Source organism: Maylandia zebra, linkage group LG1, assembly GCF_041146795.1.
Source record: "Maylandia zebra isolate NMK-2024a linkage group LG1, Mzebra_GT3a, whole genome shotgun sequence".
NCBI lineage: Eukaryota > Metazoa > Chordata > Actinopteri > Cichliformes > Cichlidae > Maylandia > Maylandia zebra.
In genome coordinates, this window is record NC_135167.1 from 36,610,538 (window position 1) to 36,633,622 (window position 23,085).

A 23,085-nucleotide genomic window follows, 5' to 3' on the forward strand; every position below is an offset into this window, starting at 1 on the left:
GATGGTCGAGAGTTTACTCCTGTGTCCTGTTATATTTTAGATAGAAAGGAGCAGACAGCTAAACTCCACCGAGACAGCTGGTGACGCAAATCCAATTTCACAGCCGCTCACTTCTGGCCTACCCGGCCCACGTGGACCGCTAAGGCCGGGTCCTCAGGAGGATACAGCCTATGAATTTGAACACCCCTTAAGCAGTGGCGGAGCGGTGGGGTGGGGTGGCTTGCTGGGCTTAAGCCCGGGTCGTTTTTTAAGAAGCCTGGGGTCTTTTGGAGTGTAATTTTTTCATAGTTAGATGCCTGGCTGACAACTGTATAAAACAAAAACTACACACAGTATTCGAAGCACATAGTGCACACTTTGGGAATTTATGACTGTGCGTAAATCCCCCCTAATATTGGTATGATCCGAGCTCAGACACTGAGCGAGGGGCGGGGGCAGCTGCTGTCTGCGAGTGCGCTGTTGGAGAAGCGCAGGGAGGCAGACAGAGGAGAACTGAAGTTCGACCAGGTACCAAAGCAAATCATTCGTACTGTACAAATAATGTAAATATGACGGTGAATCACAAAAGATTGATATCAAACTGATCACTTGACCCATATTACGTTACTTTCTCTTCACGTGAATCAACAAACGGCGAAATGAAAAGCGGAACAACAACAATGCTGTTTCTTTAGAGAGTCTTAGCTTACATGTGTGTTTATTTCATATTTTCAGTTGTTTCCCTCCACGGCTAAATAAATCGGTTTCAGTAATGCACTGATATACAAGAATGGACATAAGGAGCTTCTTTCAAAGAAAAAACTCAGGTAGATGTTATTTTATATATTATCCTTTGTATGTTGTTCAGTGTATTTCTATGCAAAACAAGAGGAACTTCAACACACAGCAGTACATTCACAGCTGAAACCAGATATTTACATACACTTTATGGAAAACACAAGAACATTTTTTTTACTGTACAATATCAATTTAGAGTAAACTTGTTTTGTTTTGGATAAATAAATATTGAAATATCTTTTGAATTAGTTAAATGTCAGAATAAAGAGAGACAGAGCTTCTATTTTTATCACTTTCATCAAATTTAGGAGTACATGTACACTAAGTTTATTGTTCATTAATAAGAAAACTGCAGACGATTCCATTCTGAGCTGAAGAAGCTTCTGATTGGTTAGTAGAGTCCATGTGAGTAAACTGGTGGCACAGCTGTGGATGCATATAAGGCAAAACACAGAGCCTGTTTCTGTGACATGGGAAAATTAAGAGATGTCAACCAAAACACCAGAAAAAGAATTGTGGAGCTCCATAAGTGTGGCTCAATTTTGAATACAATTTGGTGCCATTTACAATTAAGAAATACAGATAGTTTCTCTCTTTACTCTTAAAGTTAACAAATATGTTTTTATATTTATCAATCTAAAAAAAATAAACATTTAGTCTGATTTGATGTTACAATTAAAAAAGTGTTTTTATCTGAAGAGTATTTAAACATCTGGTTTCAACTGTATATTTGATGGTGTTGGTGTTTGAGAGAGAGAGAGAGAGAGAGAGAGAGAGAGAGAGAGAGAGAGAGAGAGAGAGAGAGAGAGAGAGAGAGAGAGAGAGAGAGGAACAGAGAGAGAGAGAGAGAACAAGAGCAGGTTGTTGTTGGTTGTTTACCAAAAGTATCACCGTTAGGTTTGTTATTTGGTAGAATTAAAAAATAAGTGTAGTGCAGGTCTATGATGATTTTTAGTGCTACTATCATCTAGTTCTGATTACGATTCTGTTTTGGTTAAATCCTCAGTAGTCCTGATTTTGAACTGTTGTAGTCCTGTTTTAATTCCGGATCAGTTCTGGGTCTGGTTGAATTGGGGTTTAGTCTGTGTGTCTTGATACAGCCCCGACTTTGTTCTGCCTCGCTGCTTAATTATAAAAATAGTTTAAGGTGTCCTGCATATGTGAAATATATATATTTTTTCTTATATGAAGTCATTCTTTCTTTTGAACAAAACTCAAAACAGAGCCTATTAATCCTATTAAACATGCATACTACCCTTTAGGGCTAAGCCCCAGGTGTATCAAATGTCTGCCTCCGCCTCTGCCCTTAAGACTGATGATTTGACTGAAAAGCTAATGTTTCAGTGTATCTGCTGTTTGCCACTACATCATAAAAGTATGAAAATGAAAACGATGGTTAATCCCAGCCTCAGTTTGGTTAAGCTTAAGAACCAAACTCATGACAACTCAGTACAGCTTAGGAAGCTTCCACAGAGTCACGTCATTTAAAAAGGAGCCTTGGCTGACGAGCTTGTGCTGATGTGGGTGGGTTGGGCTTACACTCTGCGGGGAGGACAGGGACACGGGAAGGACCAGCAGCAGGACAAAGGTCAGGGCCTGGCAAAGAGTCAGCTTCCTAGAGACAAAGAGAGAAACAAACCCCGTCAGTCGCTTGGTGACGTCGCCCTTTGCTGTTTCACACATCAGATACACATGAATGAAGAGCTGCAGAAGTAAAGATGTACATGTTGTTGCAAACATGTTTGAGCAGGAGACAGAGAAGACAAAAGAGGATAGAGGAAGAAAAGGCACTGCTGACACTTCAAACAGACGAGGTCTTTAGGTCAGTGATAATATACACAAATAAGCTGCCATACTACCCTGAACCCCTGAGGGCAGCAGCCAAGGTCAGGAATGTCCCCCGATTCAGTAAGTATCATTCGTTCCCCCCACCCTACTCCCCCAACTCACCCCCACAGTATCATATTAACTCCCACAGATTCTGAGAGGTGGTGACTGCCCGCCTTGCTGTCCCACCACTCCCCTTGCCTTACCTCCCACTCAGCTGCTGACCTTTAGCATCAAATAATCCACATGAAACCTTTTCTTTTCTCTGCTGGCATCAACTCACTGTACATTCAATTTTAGCCTTAACAGATAATTTTGTTGATGATGGATTTCTTGAATATATCAGGTACTAATAAGGCTGAACTAAATACAGTGGGGCAAAAAAGTATTTAGTCAGCCACCGATTGTGCAAGTTCCCCCACCTAAAATGATGACAGAGGTCAGTAATTTGCACCAGAGGTACACTTCAACTGTGAGAGACAGAATGTGAAAAAAAATCCATGAATCCACATGGTAGGATTTGTAAAGAATTTATTCGTAAATCAGGGTGGAAAATAAGTATTTGGTCAATAACAAAAATACAACTCAATACTTTGTAACATAACCTTTGTTGGCAATAACAGAGGTCAAACGTTTACTATAGGTCTTTACCAGGTTTGCACACACAGTAGCTGGTATTTTGGCCCATTCCTCCATGCAGATCTTCTCGAGAGCAGTGATGTTTTGGGGCTGTCGCCGAGCAACACGGACTTTCAACTCCCGCCACAGATTTTCTATGGGGTTGAGGTCTGGAGACTGGCTAGGCCACTCCAGGACTTTCAAATGCTTCTTACGGAGCCACTCCTTTGTTGCCCGGGCGGTGTGTTTTGGATCATTGTCATGTTGGAAGACCCAGCCTCGTTTCATCTTCAAAGTTCTCACTGATGGAAGGAGGTTTTGGCTCAAAATCTCACGATACATGGCCCCATTCATTCTGTCCTTAACACGGATCAGTCGTCCTGTCCCCTTGGCAGAAAAACAGCCCCATAGCATGATGTTTCCACCCCCATGCTTCACAGTAGGTATGGTGTTCTTGGGATGCAACTCAGTATTCTTCTTCCTCCAATCACGACGAGTTGAGTTTATACCAAAAAGTTCTACTTTGGTTTCATCTGACCACATGACATTCTCCCAATCCTCTGCTGTATCATCCATGTGCTCTCTGGCAAACTTCAGACGGGCCTGGACATGCACTGGCTTCAGCAGCGGTACACGTCTGGCACTGCGGGATTTGATTCCCTGCCATTGTAGTGTGTTACTGATGGTGACCTTTGTTACTTTGGTCCCAGCTCTCTGCAGGTCATTCACCAGGTCCCCCCGTGTGGTTCTGGGATCTTTGCTCACCGTTCTCATGATCATTTTGACCCCACGGGATGAGATCTTGCGTGGAGCCCCAGATCGAGGGAGATTATCAGTGGTCTTGTATGTCTTCCATTTTCTGATGATTGCTCCCACAGTTGATTTTTTCACACCAAGCTGCTTGCCTATTGTAGATTCACTCTTCCCAGTCTGGTGCAGGTCTACAATACTTTTCCTGGTGTCCTTCGAAAGCTCTTTGGTCTTGGCCATGGCGGAGTTTGGAGTCTGACTGTTTGAGGCTGTGGACAGGTGTCTTTTATACAGATGATGAGTTCAAACAGGTGCCATTCATACAGGTAACGAGTGGGGGACAGAAAAGTGTCTTACAGAAGACGTTACAGGTCTGTGAGAGCCAGAGATTTTCCTTGTTTGAGGTGACCAAATACTTATTTTCCACCCTGATTTATGAATAAATTCTTTACAAATCCTACCATGTGAATTCATGGATTTTTTTTTCACATTCTGTCTCTCACAGTATGTTCAGATGACCTGTTTGCTTGAATAGATCAAGTCTTTCTGAAGGTGGCAAGTCGTAATTCAAGAATTGGAGCTGACCAAGTTAGAATTCAGACAAAGATGGTGACAGAACTGACATTGATGCTTGTTTTTTGTAGTTTCTTTTTTTGCAGTCTTTGATCATTTTATTTGGCACAGATACAAACATTTTGTTTTTTAAACCCTTTTATCTCACACTGTCTGACTTTGTCTGACTCAGTCGTTAGTACAGCAACCTGCTCAAGCATGAAGGTACACTGTTTGACAAAACTGTACTGACTCAAAGTCGACTTATGTACTTTTCTGGATTATTCAACCATATCCCCCAGCCTGTCTTCATCCACTTTAAGCACTTTTAGGACTTCTAAGAATTACATCTTGAACTTAATTCGACATAAACAAGAGCAACAGTGACATCCTTTTAGGGTGAAAATAAGTAAATTGGAATTTATTTCAGATTGTTTCTAAATTGTAATGTAATATTAACGTGAAATGTAATATTTGAACCCAGGATTTCCACTAGAGATTATTTTAATCTTCTGAATGATTTTGTAATGAACAACCCACAGATGTGAAATGTAGTGACCAGATGTGCAAAGCTTGATCAGACTTACATTTAGTAAATGACGCTGACCTTACAAATCTGAAAATGACAGGTTTAACCACTGAATAAATGAATATATTTTTAATTCAAAAGCAATTCTAGGTAACTGCAGTAACACCACTGTGAGGCGGTGAGATTCTACCAGATAAAGTCTCTGTTGAGCTTCACGGTGACTGTGTTTTCTGCCTCATCTCTTTCCTTACCTCCAGGTTAAACTCAACAATGACACATCCATCCTCTGATTCACCAAAGGATGACTGCTTTCTTCTGAGAAGTCTCAGTGATTCTGGGAAAAGCTCTTTGATTGCTTCCTTGCGCTGCTTTGTAGACAGTCACAGTGTGTCATACTTTTGAGTGTTTTGTGATGGAACATTTTTATTTTCATTAAGACAAGTCGACAAAATAAAAATGCCAGACAGATTTCATTTGTGAACGGCAACTCAATATCCTCCATTTCTTTACTTGTGCCCTCTCCCCCCACATCTCAGCTCATCTAGCTCTCTCCCCTGATCATAAACACTGAGCTGCTCTAAAGCTTTTGGAGTTGGCTGTTGGCTCAGTCCCAGGTCAGTAGGTTGCCCTGTCCAATTAAACGATACACATCTCGCTACATCTCCCTCACACTTGGCTGGGCAGCCCTTCCCTTCGGAGACTCGGCTGCTGTCCTGGCCTGACATGGGAGAATTCTTATCAGAGGAAAAGAGAAGGTCGCAGTGACCGAAAGAGGAGAACATTAATCACAATTAAAGGAAGAGGCCGTCACAATTTTATATACATTTCCACTGTGTGCACAGCTTAAGAGCCACTAGATTTGCAAGTTTGGTGTTTTTAACATCAAATCATACACTTGTACTATCCATTCGTCCATCTATTCGCTTCTGCTTATCCTTTTCAGGGTCGCAGGGGGCGCTGGAGCCTATCCCAGCTGTCATAGGGCGAGAGGCAGGGTACACCCTAGACAGGTCGCCAGTCTGTCGCAGGGCCAACACACAAGGACAGACAACCATTCACACTCACTCGCACATTCACACCTAGTGGCAATTTGGATTATCCAATTAACCTATCCCCACAAGCTGCATGTCTTTGGACGGTGGGAGGAAGCCGGAGTACCTGGAGAGAACCCACGCAAACACGGGGAGAACATGCAAACTCCACACAGAAAGACCCTGGCCTGATGGTGGAATTGAACTCAGGACCTTCTTGCTGTGCGGCAACAGTGCTAACCACCGTGCCACCGTGCTGCCTTGTACACTGGTACTGAACAATATTAAATCCATATTAGTCATTGTTTGTATGTGACACGCCACATCACACAGAAACATCCACATGGAAAGCAAAACAAGGCTTTCTTTTGTTTGTTTTTTAACTGCTCTGTTAAGCCAAATTGTGGATGGATTATCTCAGTTGTTCTCCTGACTGAAGTTTGGTCCGTTTACGGCATCCTGCCATGATTTACATTTGTCCCTGACCTGAAAGTTTGGACCTGGAAACGGCTAATGATTTTAGATTTAAAGACCAGATACTGCATGGAAACACACTTCCTCTAACCGTGCCAATAAAGCACAGTCACCAATACTTCTTTACCACAACAACCTGTGTGGTCAGTGAGGACACTGGAAATAAATTTTGATTCATTTTGTCACTACTACCCCTGCATGCTTATGCCAGTGACATGTAATGAGCATGTATTGATTTTAGGTAGCTATCTAACATTAACTGATAAGCTCTTTTCAATGCTTAGTACTTTAGTTAGTACTTTTGCACCAGCACGATAAGCCCCAAAGAGCTATTAGCCAGAAACTTGGCGTGTCTCAACATGGTGTGAGTGTGTCTTTCAGGGACAAAAGAAGATGTGCCAGTAAACAATATCAATCATGGATTGGCCTCCCCAGAGCCTGGAACTCAACTTTATTGTAAAGTGGGATCACCTTGACAAAGAACAACAACAAAAAAAAGCAAAACAAAAAAATGCAGCCAACATCCAAAGATACATTTTGGGTGTTCTTCGGGTGGCTTGGAGAACTATTCCTAAAGACCACTTTTAAAGAAATTACAAGTAGATTTGCCTACAAGAGTTCAAGCTGTGTTGAATAAAGATGGTCATACCAAATATTGACTTTCAGGCTTGTTATAATTGTATAAACTCTGTTTTTGCCTAATTTTGTATTATGTAAATATTTCTCTTTTTCCTAGCTAAGTATAAAATAATGAGGGTTGGCGGGTTACTACGGGCCATTTGATCCTTATACACCCGCTGGAAGAGCTTGGTCTCAACAAGCGCTGGACTCGTAAGTTTTATGGTCTGAATTTCTAGGCGTAACAACTTGGGTGGTGCCAGAATCTCGTTTCTGCTTTTCGTAGATGATGTGGTTCTGTTGGCTTTATCAGGTGGTGGGCTCCAGGTCACAATGGAGCGGTTCACAGCCGAGTGGGAAGTGGCGGGAATGAGAATCAGCACCTCCCAGTCTGAGGCTATGGTCCTCAGCCGGAAAAGGGTGGAGTGCCCACTCTGGGTCAGGGACAAGTGAGGAGTTTAAGCATCTCGGGGTCTTGTTCACAACTGAGGGGAGCAGAAGATTGACAGAGATGTGCAGTGACGCTGTACTGTCGTGGTGAAGAGAGAGCTGAGGGTGAAAGTACCAGTTAACCTATGCCCCTACCCTCACCTATGGTCACGAGCTGTGGGTAGTGACAGAAAGAACGAGATCGCGAATAAAAGCGGCAGAAATTAGCCAAAGGAAATTAGCGGAATGGTTGCTGGCCTCTCCCTTAGAGATGGGGTGAGAAGTTCAGCCATCGGGAGGGGCTCAGAGTAGAGCTGTTGTTCCTCCACATCGAATGGAGCCAGTTGAGGTGGTTCGGGCATCGGACAAGGATGCCTCCTGGGTGAGGTGTTCCGGGCATGTCCCACTGGGAGGAGGCTTCGGGGAAGAGCCAGGACACGCTGGAGAGATTATATCTCTCGGCTGGCCTGGGAACGCCTTGGTGTTTCCCCGGACAAGCTGGAGGAGGTGGCAGGGGAGAGGGAGGTCTCCCTCCACCCTGCCTCAGCTGCTGTCCCTGCGACCTGATCCCAGCTAAGCGGAAGAAGATGGATGGTTGGCTCAAGAATTTCGCACAGCATATATAATTGATTTCTTTCCAAAATGGCAGTCATCCATGAAAATGCGTACATGTCTTTGCACTGTAGGTTTTATTCTGGTAGAACAGGACAGATTCTCCACCAGATACATGTAATCATCATCAAAGTGGAGCTCTAAATGCGACTGCACTGTTTTTAAGATTTGAATCTCTGTACAAGGATCACGAGAGCCCAAAACGTGTTTGTAATTCATTCCCATATCTTTGAGTATTTGAGAGTGAAAACAAACAGGCCTGTGCTGCAGTTCTGTGCTGTGTCCTGGGCGGGACAGATGTTTTTATGGGTGTGTTTTTCCTATAATAAATCAATTAGCAGGCTTGTTTTAGACATGTAATCCACTTTGAGCTTGCATTAATCTTCTTCTTTTTAACTCAGTTAGTTCCAGTTTGAATGGAGCTGCATGAGAAATGAGGGATTGCACAACAAAAAGAGAATAAAAATGTAATCCTTCATATCATGCACTATATGCAAACCATCTGTTGGGGAATGAAGTATAATATACATGCAAGAAAGAAAACAGAATGTTGTTTGCTAAATGGTTTGTTGTGATCCAACCCTCCCCTTTCTTCACTGCCTTTCAAATCCAGGCTCACAAGGAGGCTGAAGCTTCTCCCAGCTGTCAAGGGTGAGAGGCAAAGTATATATGCTGAATATGCTGCCCGTTATCAGAAGGCTGACACACAGACACACCCATTCACACTTACAGCCAATTTACAATAATAAACACATTTTCTCAGTGACAATATTTGTTAAGAGAACTGCTTTTTTATTATGTTCATTAAAAAGAATCATCAGTTTTCCAGAGATAAGCAACACTTACTCATTTATGAATGAGCATGGTTTCACAAAAACAACATTATGTGAATGTAGATCGATGAAGGAACCCACAAAACTGAGTCATTTCTCAAGTTTCACTTGATCTTTGGCTGCTGTTGTTGAACATGAAAAGATCAGCAGCAGCGACTGACTGGTTGGCCCCCTCACTGCAGGGGCCTGCACAGAGGTGAGCAGGAGTCAGCCCGCCTCCTCCTGCTCTCATTATTAAGACTATAGCAGCACATTAGCGAATAGCTGCAGGGCAGGGGGAGGGCAATGGCTCTAATCAACGTGAGACTAGTTTTTTATTTGGACTGACATTAGCGGAGCTCATGACTTTAGAAAAAGACCAAAAAGCACAAACAATTTTTAAACAAATGACGAACAGGATATGGCTAAAATCATCAAGCAGCTGTGCTTTTATTCAAAAAGAGTAAAGCTAATAAACCAGGCTAGAGATAAACACGGTATATCATTTATTACGTTGAACTTTACATTAGAAGTTACGACTCATTTAATCTAAAAACGGTGGGTAAATTAGATCAGCTGCTGCTTGAATATATTTAAGCATCATATTTTCCAACATTACAACAATATAACACATGGTGTAATTTACTTTATAACTAGTTTACTTGTCAGATTACTATCTATGTTTTGGTGAAATTGAACCCAACTTTCACTATTAACTAAAAAGAAAAACATTTCAACAATCAATTAAATGTCCGACCATTTATTGACCATTTCAAATGTGAACATTTGCTACAGTTGGTACAGTAAGTAGTAAGTAAGTAAGTAAAGTTTATTTATATAGCACCCTTCACAGACATATGTCACAAAGTGCTTTACAAGGTAAAAACATAATACAGTCATAAAATACACCATGAAAACCCTGGTCTAATTAAAAGCTTTTTGAAATAAAAATGTCTTTAGCTGCTTTTTGAAGGTCTCCACCGAGTCCAAACCCCGTAGAAATAGGGGAAGTGCATTCCGCAATCTGGGTGCAACAGCTTGGAAAGATCGGTCCCCTCGGGTTTTAAAACGAGTGTGGGGGACCACTAAAAGGGTTTGGTTTGCTGACCTCAGGTTACGAGTGGAGGTATGTGTATGAATCAGATCAGCAATGTAGGGGGGGGGGGGGGGGGGGGGGGGGGGGGGGGCTGTCTCTGTAATGCTCTAAAAGTTAAAACTAGAATTTTAAAATGGAACCTGAATCTGATTGGTAGCCAGTGCAGCGACATTAAAACAGGGGTCATATGAGCACCCTTGTTCGAGCGGGTCAGTAGCCTCACTGCAGAGTTTTGAGCAACCTGTAGGCGGGCTAGCCCTTTCATGTTTAAACAAGTAAACAGGCTGTTACAGTAGTCAAGTCTTGTAGAGATAAAAGCATGTATTATCATCTTGAGTTCACTTGTTGACACGATGGATCTAAGTTTAGAAATGTTCCTCAGGTGAAAAAAGCAGGTTCTTACTGTCTGATTTAAATGCCCCTCCAAAGAAAAAGCTTCATCAAAAATGACACCCAAGTTTCTAAGGTTATGTTTCTGTGAGGAACCTAAGTCACCCAGTCGCCGTTTAATATCAGGTATTGCACTGCCTGGTGCAATAATCAGAGTTTCTGTTTTGGCCGGGTTTAGCTGTAAGCAGTTATTGTTCAACCATTGTTTAATGTTGGTTAAACAGTCAATCAGATTGGAGAGCTTATGAGCTTCAGCAGGCTTAAACGAATAATGTAGCTGAATATCGTCAGCAAAAAGATGATAAAATACTTCAGGAAACTGCTGTATTATCTGACTTAAAGGAAGAATGTATATTAAAAACAGAATAGGTCCCAGCACAGAGCCCTGAGGAACTCCACACAACAACTCTGTAGATTCCGACATGATCTGGTCTGCAGACACACTAAAACTCCTTTCAGATATATAAGATGAAAACCAGTCTAGAACAGAGCCAGACATCCCAACCAGGTCTCTCAGTCTGTTTATCAGGATGGGTGGCTGTAGCTCAGGTGGCAGAGCAGGTCAGCCACTAATCAGAAGGTCGGTGGTTTGATCCCAGGCTGCGTCCTGGCTGCATGCCAAATATCCTTGGGCAAGATACTAACCCCATGTTTGCCTACTGGTGGTGGTCAGAGGGCCCGGTGGCACCAGTGTCCGGCAGCCTCGCCTCTGTCAGTGCGCCCCAGGGCAGCTGTGGCTACAATGTAGCTTGCCATCACCAGTGTGTGAATGGGTGAATGACTGAATGTAGTGTGAAGCGCTTTGGGGTCCTTAGGGACTGAATAAAGCGCTATACAAATGCAGGCCATTTACCATTTATGGTATGGTTGACTGTATCAAAGGCTGAGGTGAGGTCTAACAAGACTAGGACTGTGTATTCTCCGGAGTCTGCTGACATCATAATATCATCAGTAACTTTCAGTAGTGCTGTCTCAGTGGAATGCAATTTACGGAACCCAGATTGAAAACGGTCATGGATGTTATATTTCTCCAAGTATGCCGTAAAGTGGACAGCTACTGCCTTCTCAAGGAGTTTTGACATAAATGGGAGTTTGGAGATAGGTCTTAAATTTTGAAGTAGTGTTGGGTCCAGGTTGGGTTTTTTGAGCCTTGGTTCCACAATGGCATGTTTAAAAAAAGCTGGGGAACACCCCAGTCTGAAGAGAAACATTAAAAAGGTTCACAACCCAAGGACCAATGGTGTCAAAGGCATTAATAAAAAGCTTAGTGGGGATAATGTCTGAGGGGCTCTCGGACGGCTTCATTTTGTCCACCAGGGCTGCTATTTCATCATATGTTACTGTTGTAAAAGTCGACCAGGAGTACAAAGGGAGTGCCTGACTCGGAGAACAAGAAAGCTTTGGGGAGATTTTAGCATTGATGTCATTAATCTTATCAACAAAAAATCGGAGGAGTTTATTACCATCTACTTTAGAGTGTACATCTAAAGGTACCACATCTGGGGAGACAATAGCACTAACTTTGTCAAAAAGAAACTTGGGATTTCTCTTGTTTTTTGTTATGAGTCTAGAAAAATATTCTGATCTAACAGTTCTCACTGTGTCATTTAAGGAGAGCATGAGATCTCGAAGATGGAGCCTGTGTACGTCAAGTTTGGTTTTCTTCCATAGTCGTTCTATTTTGCGGCATATTCTCCTTAAGTTTAAGATAGACTCATTTATCCAAGGGCATGTCTTCTTTTGTAAAGCCGAGCTTGTTTTAATAGGTGCCACTTGATCCAAAATGGATGTGCATTCCCTATTAAAAGACTGAATAAGAACATTTACATCGTTTCCGGTAAAAAGTGGAGACCTGTCAAACATAATGGAGAACCTCTCAGCAGTAGTCTCAGTTATTATGCGTCTATGAGTTTTTAACTTCACAGGCGTCTGTTTAGAGCTAAAATTAAGTTCAACAAAGATACAGTTATGATCACTCAAATGTACATCCTCAGCAAACACATTGCCAATGTTGAGGCCAAAGGAAAAAACAAGGTCCAAGGTATGGCCTTTTACATGGGTTGGACCGGAGACATGTTGGACAAAGTTAAAAGACTCGGATATAGATAGAAGTTCAGCTGCAGAATTAGATGAGGCATCATCAATATGAATGTTAAAATCCCCAAGAATGAAAACTTTCTCCAGCTTGATAATAGAAGATAAGAAGTCCATAAAATCCTTTAAGAACTCAGTAGCAGGGCCAGGAGGGCGATAGACTAAAACACAATGAAAGATGTTCGTAGAGCCCACCTTAATTGTTTGCGACTCAAAGAAAGAATAGTTTTCAGTTTGCATACCTCTGCAGGTGAAACTGTCCTTAAAGACAACAGCAAGACCTCCACCACGGCGACCTAAACGGGGGGCGCCCAAGTAAGAGCAGTCCTCAGGACGCAGTTCGTTTAGGTGAATAAATTCGCCATCCCTCTGCCATGTTTCGGTGAGAAACAGAAAGTCCAGGCTTTTCCTTGTGAAGAGCTCATTCAGAGAGAAGGATTTGTTTCAAATCAAATCAAATCAAATCACTTTTATTGTCACATCACATGTGCAGGTACATTGGTACAGCACATTTGAGTGAAATTCTTGTGTGCGAGCTTCACAAGCAACAGAGTTGTGCAAAATACAATAATGTAAACAAGCAAAATACAAGAATGGCTACATCTGAAACTAATAAATATATGTACAATATATAATAGTATATGCATTTCTGGATGTGTATACTAAATATTTTTCTACGTGTGTGTGTGTGTGTGTGTGTGTGTGTGTGTGTGTGTGTGTGTGTGTGTGTGTGTGTGTGTGTACACATATTTTACAAATTAAATAGAGTAAACAATAAATAAAATATATAAAATAAAATATACAGAGTGAGACATGTGCAAAACAGTGGCGTTATTGTACAGTATGGAGTGCATAATGTTAAAGTTCCAGTAGTGAAGCTGAGGTGTCTATGACGTGTTCAGCAGTCTGATGGCCTGATGGAAAAAGCTGTCTCTCAGTCTGCTGGTACGGGACCGGATGCTGCAGAACCTCCTTCCTGATGGAAGTAGTCTGAACAGTTTATGGCTGGGGTGACTGGAGTCCTTGATGATCCTCCCCGCTTTCCTCAGGCACCGCTTCCTGTAGATGTCTTGGAGGGAGGGAAGCTCACCTCCAATTATCCGTTCAGAGCACCGCACTACTCGCTGGAGAGCTTTGCAGTTGTAGGCGGTGCTGTTGCGCCTTCTTCACTGTTTTGTTTGTGTGTACTGACCACGTAAGATCCTCAGCCAGATGTACACCAAGGAACCGGAAGCTGCTCACTCTCTCCACAGCAGCGCCGTTGATGGTGATGGGGGTGTGTACTTCTCTGCACCTCCGGAAGTCCACTATCAACTCCTTTGTCTTTGCGACGTTGAGGGTGAGATGGTTGTCTTGACACCAGTGGGTCAGGGCGCTGACCTCCTCCCTGTAAGCTGTCTCATCACTGTTGGTGATAAGACCCACCACTGTAGTGTCGTCCGCAAACTTCACAATGATGTTGGAGCTGTTAGTGGCTGTGCAGTCGTAGGTGTAGAGTGAGTACAGGAGAGGGCTCAGTACACACCCCTGTGGAGCACCAGTGTTCAGTGTGATGGGGGATGAGGTGATGCTGCCCAGTCTGACCACTTGGCGTCTGTCAGACAGGAAGCTAAGGATCCAGCTGCAGAGGGAGCTGCTCAGTCCTAGATCCTGCAGTTTCCTGTCCAGCTTCAAGGGAACGATGGTATTGAATGCTGAGCTGTAATCTACAAACAGCATTCTCACATACGTGTCTCTCTTCTCCAGGTGTGACAGGGCAGTATGTAGTGTCAGGGCTATGGCATCATCAGTGGACCTGTTGTGGCGGTATGCGAACTGTAGAGGGTCCAGTGAGTCGGGTAGTGCAGAGCAGATGAAGTCCCTGACCAGCTTCTCGAAGCATTTGCTTACGATGGGGGTCAGGGCTACAGGTCGCCAGTCGTTCAATGAGGAGATGGTGGAGGATTTGGGTTCAGGGACGATGGTGGACATTTTGAAGCAGGCTGGGACTACAGACAGAGAGAGGGAAAGGTTGAAGATGTGCGTGAACACTCCAGCCAGCTGAGCCGCGCATGACTTGAGGACGCGGCCGGGAATCCCGTCCGGACCAGTAGCTTTGCGTGCGTTCACCTTCCTGAAGCACCTCCGCACATCCTCCTCAGACACAGTGTGCGCACTGACGTCATCCGCGGTGCGCACACTGTCCGGTCTCATGGTGTTCGCTGTGTCGAATCTAGCGTAGAATACGTTTAGATCCTCACACAGAGAGGCCATGGCATTTGTTTGCGATGGAGCGGGCGTTCAAGAGCGCGATCCGATTAAAAGCTGGCAGTGCAGGTTTCCCATCAGCTTGTCGGAGTGGAATTGACAGCAAACACCGTGTCCGCGCGCGAGGTCTCCAGCAGCGCCACGGAACCGGCGGGGCCAACCACCGGTTGTGCGATGCGGGCTGTGAAGGCGCAGCGGTGGGGAGATAATTGGCAAAATCCAGAGCATCAGATGGGCAGGATCCACGCTGTAGTGGCTGCAAGTACGTATTTCCAATCAAATCCGGAAGGGTAACTGGCAGCAGAAACCGGGGACGCCTCCAGACGAGTCGGGAAATCTCCGATCTGTAGGCTCGTCTGATGTGTACCTGGATGCCGGCCCTACAGCCTCTTTTCCTCGATTTCTTCTTGGAATTGCTTAGGGCATGTTTCGCTGGTAGCAAGAAGTAATCCGGTGAGGTGGAAGAGTGCACAAATGGTGGGGGGAAAGTTTTTCTATAACTGTCCCAGTCATCATAAAGACGTTCCATAGAGTCTTTGATGTGGAGCAAGGAAGAACGGTCGTAAATCACAGCAGCATAGCTCCATATATTAAACGTCAGGGCTGATATAAAAGCATAAAATACAATACAGCATAGGCAGGTAGACGGCAAGCCGAGCAAAGGCGCCATCTTCCTGTCACAGTCAGCTCAGTCTGATCAATTACAACCATGAACCATATATAAAAGATGCTAGTCACCATGACATTACCCACTGGTTTTTAAGGCCTTTTGAGAAGCTTCATGTGGAGCGTTTGGCTGTTGCCATACAGATGTTTAAAACAAGACATGATGAGTGAAGAGCAGCTCAAACTGAGAAACTGAGGAACACTGCATGTTTATATGGTACTGACTTATTAATTGGTAGGAAGCCACATCCAAAAGAATACAGTTATTTATCATCTATGTTGCTCTTGGACATGAAACTAACAAACCACAAATCCAATAAGAACGCACTGAGGTTATGTTGCCCTGTCATATATGTATGTGCTCTTAACCTGAAAGGTATAAATACGGAAGTGTGTGTGTAATAAATGGTGGCGCAGAGGAAGGTGTGTCCCTCTGATGTAAAACTCTAAACAACGTGTGTATGGTTTATTCCTCCGTGAGATATGCGAGTTACCCCGGTATTTCTGCCCTAAAAAATGGAACCTCCAACAGGTTATGGGCCCAGAAGGGATGTGGGAAGCCGGTGGAACCGTCTATGCTTCGACGGAGACGAGAGAAACTACGAATTGTGGGAAACAAAGTTCCTGGGATACCTGCGGCTACTTGGGCTAAAGGCTGCCATTCTGAACGAGCCCGGCGAGTCGGAGGAAGAAGACAAGGACTTGGATGAAAAGAATGAAGTAGCTTATGCAGAGCTAATCCAAGTATTGGATGATAGAAGTCTTTCACTCGTGATGAGAGATGCCAAGGATGACGGACGGAAAGCGTTGGAAATTCTGAGAGAGCACTACGCCGGTAAGGGGACACCACGTGTGATTAGCCTGTACACGGAGCTAACGTCGCTACAGAAAACGCCCAGTGAGAGCGTCACAGACTATATGATAAGGGCTGAGACTGCCATTACAGCTCTGAGGAATGCAGAAGAGACATTAAGTGATGGACTACTTATTGCAATGGTGCTAAAAGGGTTGCCTGAATCTTTCAAGCAGTTTGCCATACATGTAACCCACAGTGACAAAGCAATGACATTTAGTGAATTCAAAGCTAAATTAAGAAGCTACGAGAGCACCGAAAAGGCCACATGTTCTGAAGACAATGTGATGAAGGCAAATAACTGGAAGAAAGAGAGAGACAATGCAGAAATCATATGTTACAATTGTGGAAAAGAGGGTCATATAGCACGTGAGTGTTACACAAAGACCGAAAGGAAAGAACAAAAAGTGAAGCAGTGGTGCGGTTACTGTAAAAGCTCAACGCATAAGGACAGCGACTGTCGCCGACGAAAGAAGATTACTGCTAAACACGTAACCGATGCAGAAGATCATAGTTTCGCGTTCAAAGCTAAAGACTGTGGAAATCAAGGGCTGAAACAGAGAGGCCTAATGGTTGATACAGGGGCCACTTCTCACATTATTACGGACATTCAGAGATTTAAGAGTTTTGATGAGACATTCACACCTGGAAGACACTTCATGGAATTAGCCGACGGGACCAGGACGAGTGGGGTCGCACTGAAGAGGGGAGATGTGGAGGTCTATCTACAAGACAGCGAGGGACGAAAGGTGAAGGCGACACTGGAGGGAGCACTTTACATTCCCTCTTACCCGCAAGATATCTTCTCGGTTCAGGCGGCGACGGCCAAAGGAGCCTCAGTAACCTTCAAGAAGGGCTGCAACCAGCTTATCCATAAGAACGGGACAAGGTTTAAGATAAGTGAATATGAACGCCTATACTATTTGAACAGTGTTACATCTGATCATTATGTTGACAACGACGAATGCAATGGCTGTCATGATGTAGAAACTTGGCACAAAATCCTCGGCCATTGCAACTATGAAGACTTGGTTAAACTAGAGAACATTACCGAGGGTATGAAAATAAAAGGTAAAGCTAAACATTACCAAGACTGTGAAGTGTGTACAAAAGGCAAATTTATCCAAACCAGGAATAGAGAGCCTGATGAAAGAGCAGAAGAAGCATTAGAGCTAGTGCACACTGACTTAGCTGGACCGATAGAACCAGAAGCTAAAGACGGGTTCAGGTACACGTTAGCATTTACTGATGATTACTCAGGCACAATGTTTGTGTACTTTCTAAAGGCTAAAAGTGACACCGTAAAAGCAACTGAAAAGTTTTTGGCAGACGTCGCCCCCTATGGGCAAGTAAAGAGAATCAGATCAGACAATGGAACTGAATTTACATCTAAAGAGTTTCAGACATTGTTAAATAAAAACACGATAAGGCATGAGACATCAGTGCCGTATTCACCTCATCAGAATGGGACTGCCGAGAGACAATGGCGAACACTTTTTGAAATGGCACGGTGTATGTTGATCGAAAGTAACCTGCCAAAAAGATTATGGACTTATGCTGTTATGACTGCCGCAGTAATTCGTAATAGGTGTTACAACAGACGCACAAAGCAAACCCCTTATTACATCCTGACAGGAAAGAAGCCAGACATGTCGAGGATGGGGATTTTTGGATCAGTTTGCTACGGTTACGGGCACAACAAAAAAAAGTTAGACACGAGATGTGACGAAGGAGTTTTTGTGGGTTACGATAAAAACAGTCCGTCGTATCTAATCTACTACCCTAAAACAGGACGAGTTCTTAGACATAGGTTGGTCAAGTTCCTCACTAAAAGTGTGGTTGAGCACCAAACCCAGACCACTCAGGTTGATGACAATGGAGATGATGATTTGACTCCAGGGGACATCTTGAAGTACCCCGCTAGAAAGGACAAAACAGGGAATGACCAGAGATCAGATGAAAGTATGATCCTGGAACCTGAAAGTGACATTCAGGACAATGGCATAAATGATGCACAAAACTCAGACAAACAGAGTGATAGAACAGAGTCTGAACGATATCCCAAACGAAACAGGAGAAGGCCAGATTACCTGAAAGACTATGTCCAAACTGCAGATGACGACCAAACATCACTGACTGTAGATTACTGTTACAGGGTGATGTACGACATACCAAAGACTTTTGAAGAAGCTATGCAGTCATCGAACTCTAAGTGTTGGTCAGATGCTATGGAAGATGAAATGAGATCCTTGAAAGACAATAATACGTTTACTTTAACCACGCTGCCAGAAGGTAAAAATGCAGTGGGCGGGAGATGGGTGTATGTGATAAAAGAGAACCCAAATCAGACTAAAGCATTTAAAGCAAGATATGTTGCTAAAGGCTATAGCCAAGTCCAAGGCATTGATTACAAAGAAACCTTTTCGCCGACTGCAGATATGACGTCAGTGCGTACGCTGATGCAATTAGCAGTACAGCACAACTTTAAACTCCATCAAATGGACGTGAAGACTGCTTATTTGCATGCCCCAATTGATTGTGAGGTGTATATGCAGCAACCAGAAGGTTTTGAAGTAAAATCAGACACAGGTGAAAAACTGGTCTGTAAACTAAACAAATCACTATATGGTTTGAAACAATCTGGCAGGAACTGGAATAAGATGTTACATGACCATTTATGTGAAAAAGGTTACAAACAAAATCCTGTAGACCATTGTGTATATTCCAGACAGACAGCGAGTGAGACAGTGATTCTTATCATCTGGGTTGATGATGTAATCATAGCTGCCAACGGTGAGGACGCTATCAGAAACGTGAAACAAATGTTGGATGAGAAATTTAAAATGAAGGATCTTGGTGAGCTCAAACATTTCTTGGGTATTGACTGTATACAAGAGAACCATGAGATAAGACTAAATCAGACACGGTACATCACAAAAATCCTGGAAAAGTTCAAAATGTCTGACTGTAAGCCACGTTCTACTCCTTGTGAACTCAAAAATGATTTTGGTGCACATGGTGAATCAGTTGATTCAGGAAAATATAGAGAATTAGTGGGCAGTTTGATTTACTTAATGACATGTACAAGACCAGATTTGAGTTGGATAGTGAGCAAACTGTCACAATCCCTGTCTGAGCCAAAAGAGCATCATTGGACAGCAGCAAAACATGTATTACGTTACCTTAAGGGGACACTAAACAAAGAGCTGTGCTATAAAAGGATAGAAGGAAACCTAAATCTTATAGCATACAGCGATGCAGATTGGGCCACAGACTTGAGTGACAGGAGAAGTACAACGGGTTATTGTTTTGTACTATCCAAAAATGGGCCAGTGATCTGCTGGAAAACCAGGAAGCAAGCTACAGTAGCTTTGTCAACGTGCGAGGCAGAGTACATGGCGATGGCCGCCACAGTACAAGAAAGCTTATACCTCTCACAGCTACTTAATGGCATGGACATTAAAAGGCAATATTCACCAGTTACCATTCTTGCAGACAATCAAGGTGCAATTGCATTGTCCAAAAATCCTATAAACCGTCAAAGATGTAAACACATCGATATCAAGTATCACTTTATTAGGTCTGCTATAACTGAGAAGGAAGTACAAGTTAAATATTGTGCAACAGAAGACATGGTAGCAGACATCATGACTAAGGCTGTAAGTAAAGTGAAAATAGATGAATTTACGCATATTTTGGTTGGAACATAAAATGTTGATATGTGAATATCATGTAAATATGTATATCATGTAAATGTGTAATGTATAGTGTTAAGAGCAAGTGGGGGTGTTGCCCTGTCATATATGTATGTGCTCTTAACCTGAAAGGTATAAATACGGAAGTGTGTGTGTAATAAATGGTGGCGCAGAGGAAGGTGTGTCCCTCTGATGTAAAACTCTAAAAAACATGTGTATGGTTTATTCCTCCGTGAGATATGCGAGTTACCCCGGTATTTCTGCCCTAAAAAAATGGAACCTCCAACAGGTTATACATGAAGTGAATATTAGGGCAGTTTCCTCATACACTTCACCCTCTACTTACCATTAGAAAGAATACAGGGTTAAAGTGCTTCAGTTTTATTTAGCAGTACTTGCTATTATGCTGTAGTATTATTTGTTCTGTGAGTTTAGTCTGTTGTTGCCTGGAGAACATGATGGTGTCATAATATATCCTGCACAATTCAAGCTTTGTGGATATAAATGAGAGGTTATGATACTGAGGTATTATAGGTGCAAAGATGTAGATGGCCTAATTTAACCTGTTAGTAAACTAAAACGGCGGTTGAAGGTGGTTGCTAGGTAGCATCATGTGTTGCCTAGCAACCACATGCCAACAGGTAAGACCCTTGATATAGTTAAGTAAGCGAGGGTGTACATGTGTGCCAGTTTTGGTTGTTCAGCACCTGATCCTCATGCAGTCCTTCTGACAGGCAGTCACCATCTTTTATATACAGTCTATAATTATAATCTATGCTTTTGTGTTTTGTGTCATATTTAACAATGCATAACAACAGCTCTTACACAGTACGCACACCTACACATCTCTCTGTTGACCTTTTTAAGAGTGTCTGTGGAGCAACATCACCTATAACCACAGATGAATCACATGCACTGGCTTCACTGGGCTGTAGATCTGGAATATTGCACATATGCCATCGACAGATCATAAAATTTTGACTTGAAACACTGGTTTGGTCTGGTCTCCTTATGATGACTCACAAAGTGGGTTGCCATGAGCAGTGACTGTGACTTGGCAACAAACCCATATGTAGACAGGTACCTCACCTGTGTCTAACGTCAGCAGGTCTTAAGAAAGGTAAAGTTCTCTGCACTCTCCCCACCCTTACATTGTAATGTGAGTGAACTCACGAACCTTGCCTTAAACACGCCCTAACAGACAGGTAGCTCTCACATTCCCACCCTGCACAAATAAACAACAGCTCCACACAGCTATCATGCAATTACACGGATTCTATTATACCGCTTTGGCTTGATTATGCTGCAGGTGAGAATGTGACCTCTGACCTCCTGGAAGCCGAGAGTCACGTCAACACCGGAGACACCTCAATTCAAGATCTCTGCTCATTTAAATTCTTTGTGTGGGATCTCGGTGTAAGTGTTTCTGTATGGCGCCCTACAAATATCTGCACACCCACCAAGTTTGGAAAAGCAACATGTCTTCCAACCAGAGGCAAGACTTGACCTTTGACCCACCCTGAGATTTAATGACCCAAGACTGACTGGTGGAGGGTCTGATGCTTACGTGGAGCACGCGTTTGAATAAAATGAAAGAACCAGATGTTCAGTCTGAAGCGCCGGATTCCGGCTCTGATCCCTGGATCTGTGCTTACTAAGTAGTCAGTGGCCTTGGTCTGGGTTAGGGTTCGGGACTGTGAGCCTCTCTGAAGACGAGGCAAAAGTCTCTGTGGCTCAGCAGCTGTTTCACTTGAAGACGTAGTAAAAAAAGAAAAAAAGAAATCCAGTATCACTGTTTGTTAACCCTTTAAGACCTACCATAGAACCAAGTCCGCCAGAGCTTATATTATATTTTTACATGCTGTAGTGCCATTTTAGGGAGCATTTCAAGTTGCTATACATCAATACAACCATTATAGCCCAAATTTTAATAATATGTATGCATTAAGTGCATAGTAACTACATAAATTGCAAAAAAGTGCAATAAACTACAAAAAAAAAAACTGACAATCGTTTTTGTTTTTTTAACATATATTTCTAGCTAGAGAAATTTAAGAGGCTTATGCCTCAGAACTGTAAATACAAAAAAGTTGCACAAAATAGTTTCCCACCACAGGAAATTTATTTTGAGTGTCTTCATAGTTTTATTTTTGAAATACACCAATTTTTATATACTGCAGGAAAAACGAAAATAAATATTATAATGCAAATTTGCAAAAAAACAGCATATGCATCAAAATAAACTATTTCCAGCAGTGCAATATGACTTCTAAGCATCCCAAAAACAATACAGAAAGTCATAAAGTCAAACATAACTTTTAAAAACACCAGTATAGGCTGATGAGGCCCTGAAGGTAAAAAACTACATTTCCATGAAAATGACGTCACTTCCGGTTCCGGGCAGGTAATGGCAGACATGCGATCGTTTGCGCTGATGATCTATTCCAAAGTGTTACGAACAGCTGATCGGATCGGTAAACCGTGTTTCTGGAATATTATGTTTTTGTTGCTGCAAGTGGTTTTTATGCAATTTTTGCAAATATGTGGAAGGAAACTGTGACCAAGGACAAGTTGATGGCATAAGATGTAAGTACAACTCCTCCAGTTTCATATGCAAAAAAAATTATTGCGCTAGCTTACGTGGTTGCAGTTCTACCGGGATTTAAAAATAGCTATGCAAAACGGAGCGTGCCCGCTCCCACCGGCTTTAAAGGGTTAAACGCTCAGAGAGGATTGTGGTTAATTGTAAAATAATTATAGATGGCCACTGCCAAAATGTCTAGACTCAACTATGGTGCCTTCCCTTTGTTTGGCTTGCTTTGCTTCACTTGATTTCACTTTGCTCCTTCCACCACAGGGAGAACAACCTTGGTACACCACCATACTTCGGGGATTATGAGATTATCTTTTCACAGCCACTTTGATTGAAGCAGAGCCTCTCAGGTCACCGACAGTCACGGTCTCACAACATGAGAATGTGGAGAGATGCACGCAACTGATGTTGTGATGACATGT

At 42.9% G+C, this 23,085-nt stretch overlaps 1 protein-coding gene across 2 annotated transcripts in view; it reads right to left on the reverse strand.

The window, feature by feature from the left end:
• Nucleotides 1-23,085, reverse strand: part of adamtsl5 (ADAMTS like 5) — a 64,509-nt gene that overhangs the window by 34,834 nt on the left and 6,590 nt on the right. For both annotated transcript variants that reach the window (XM_004566358.6, XM_004566359.6), the window contains one exon: nt 2,317-2,392. In XM_004566358.6, the coding sequence (XP_004566415.1) occupies nt 2,317-2,392 (76 nt within the window). The remainder of the gene's footprint in view (nt 1-2,316; nt 2,393-23,085) is intronic.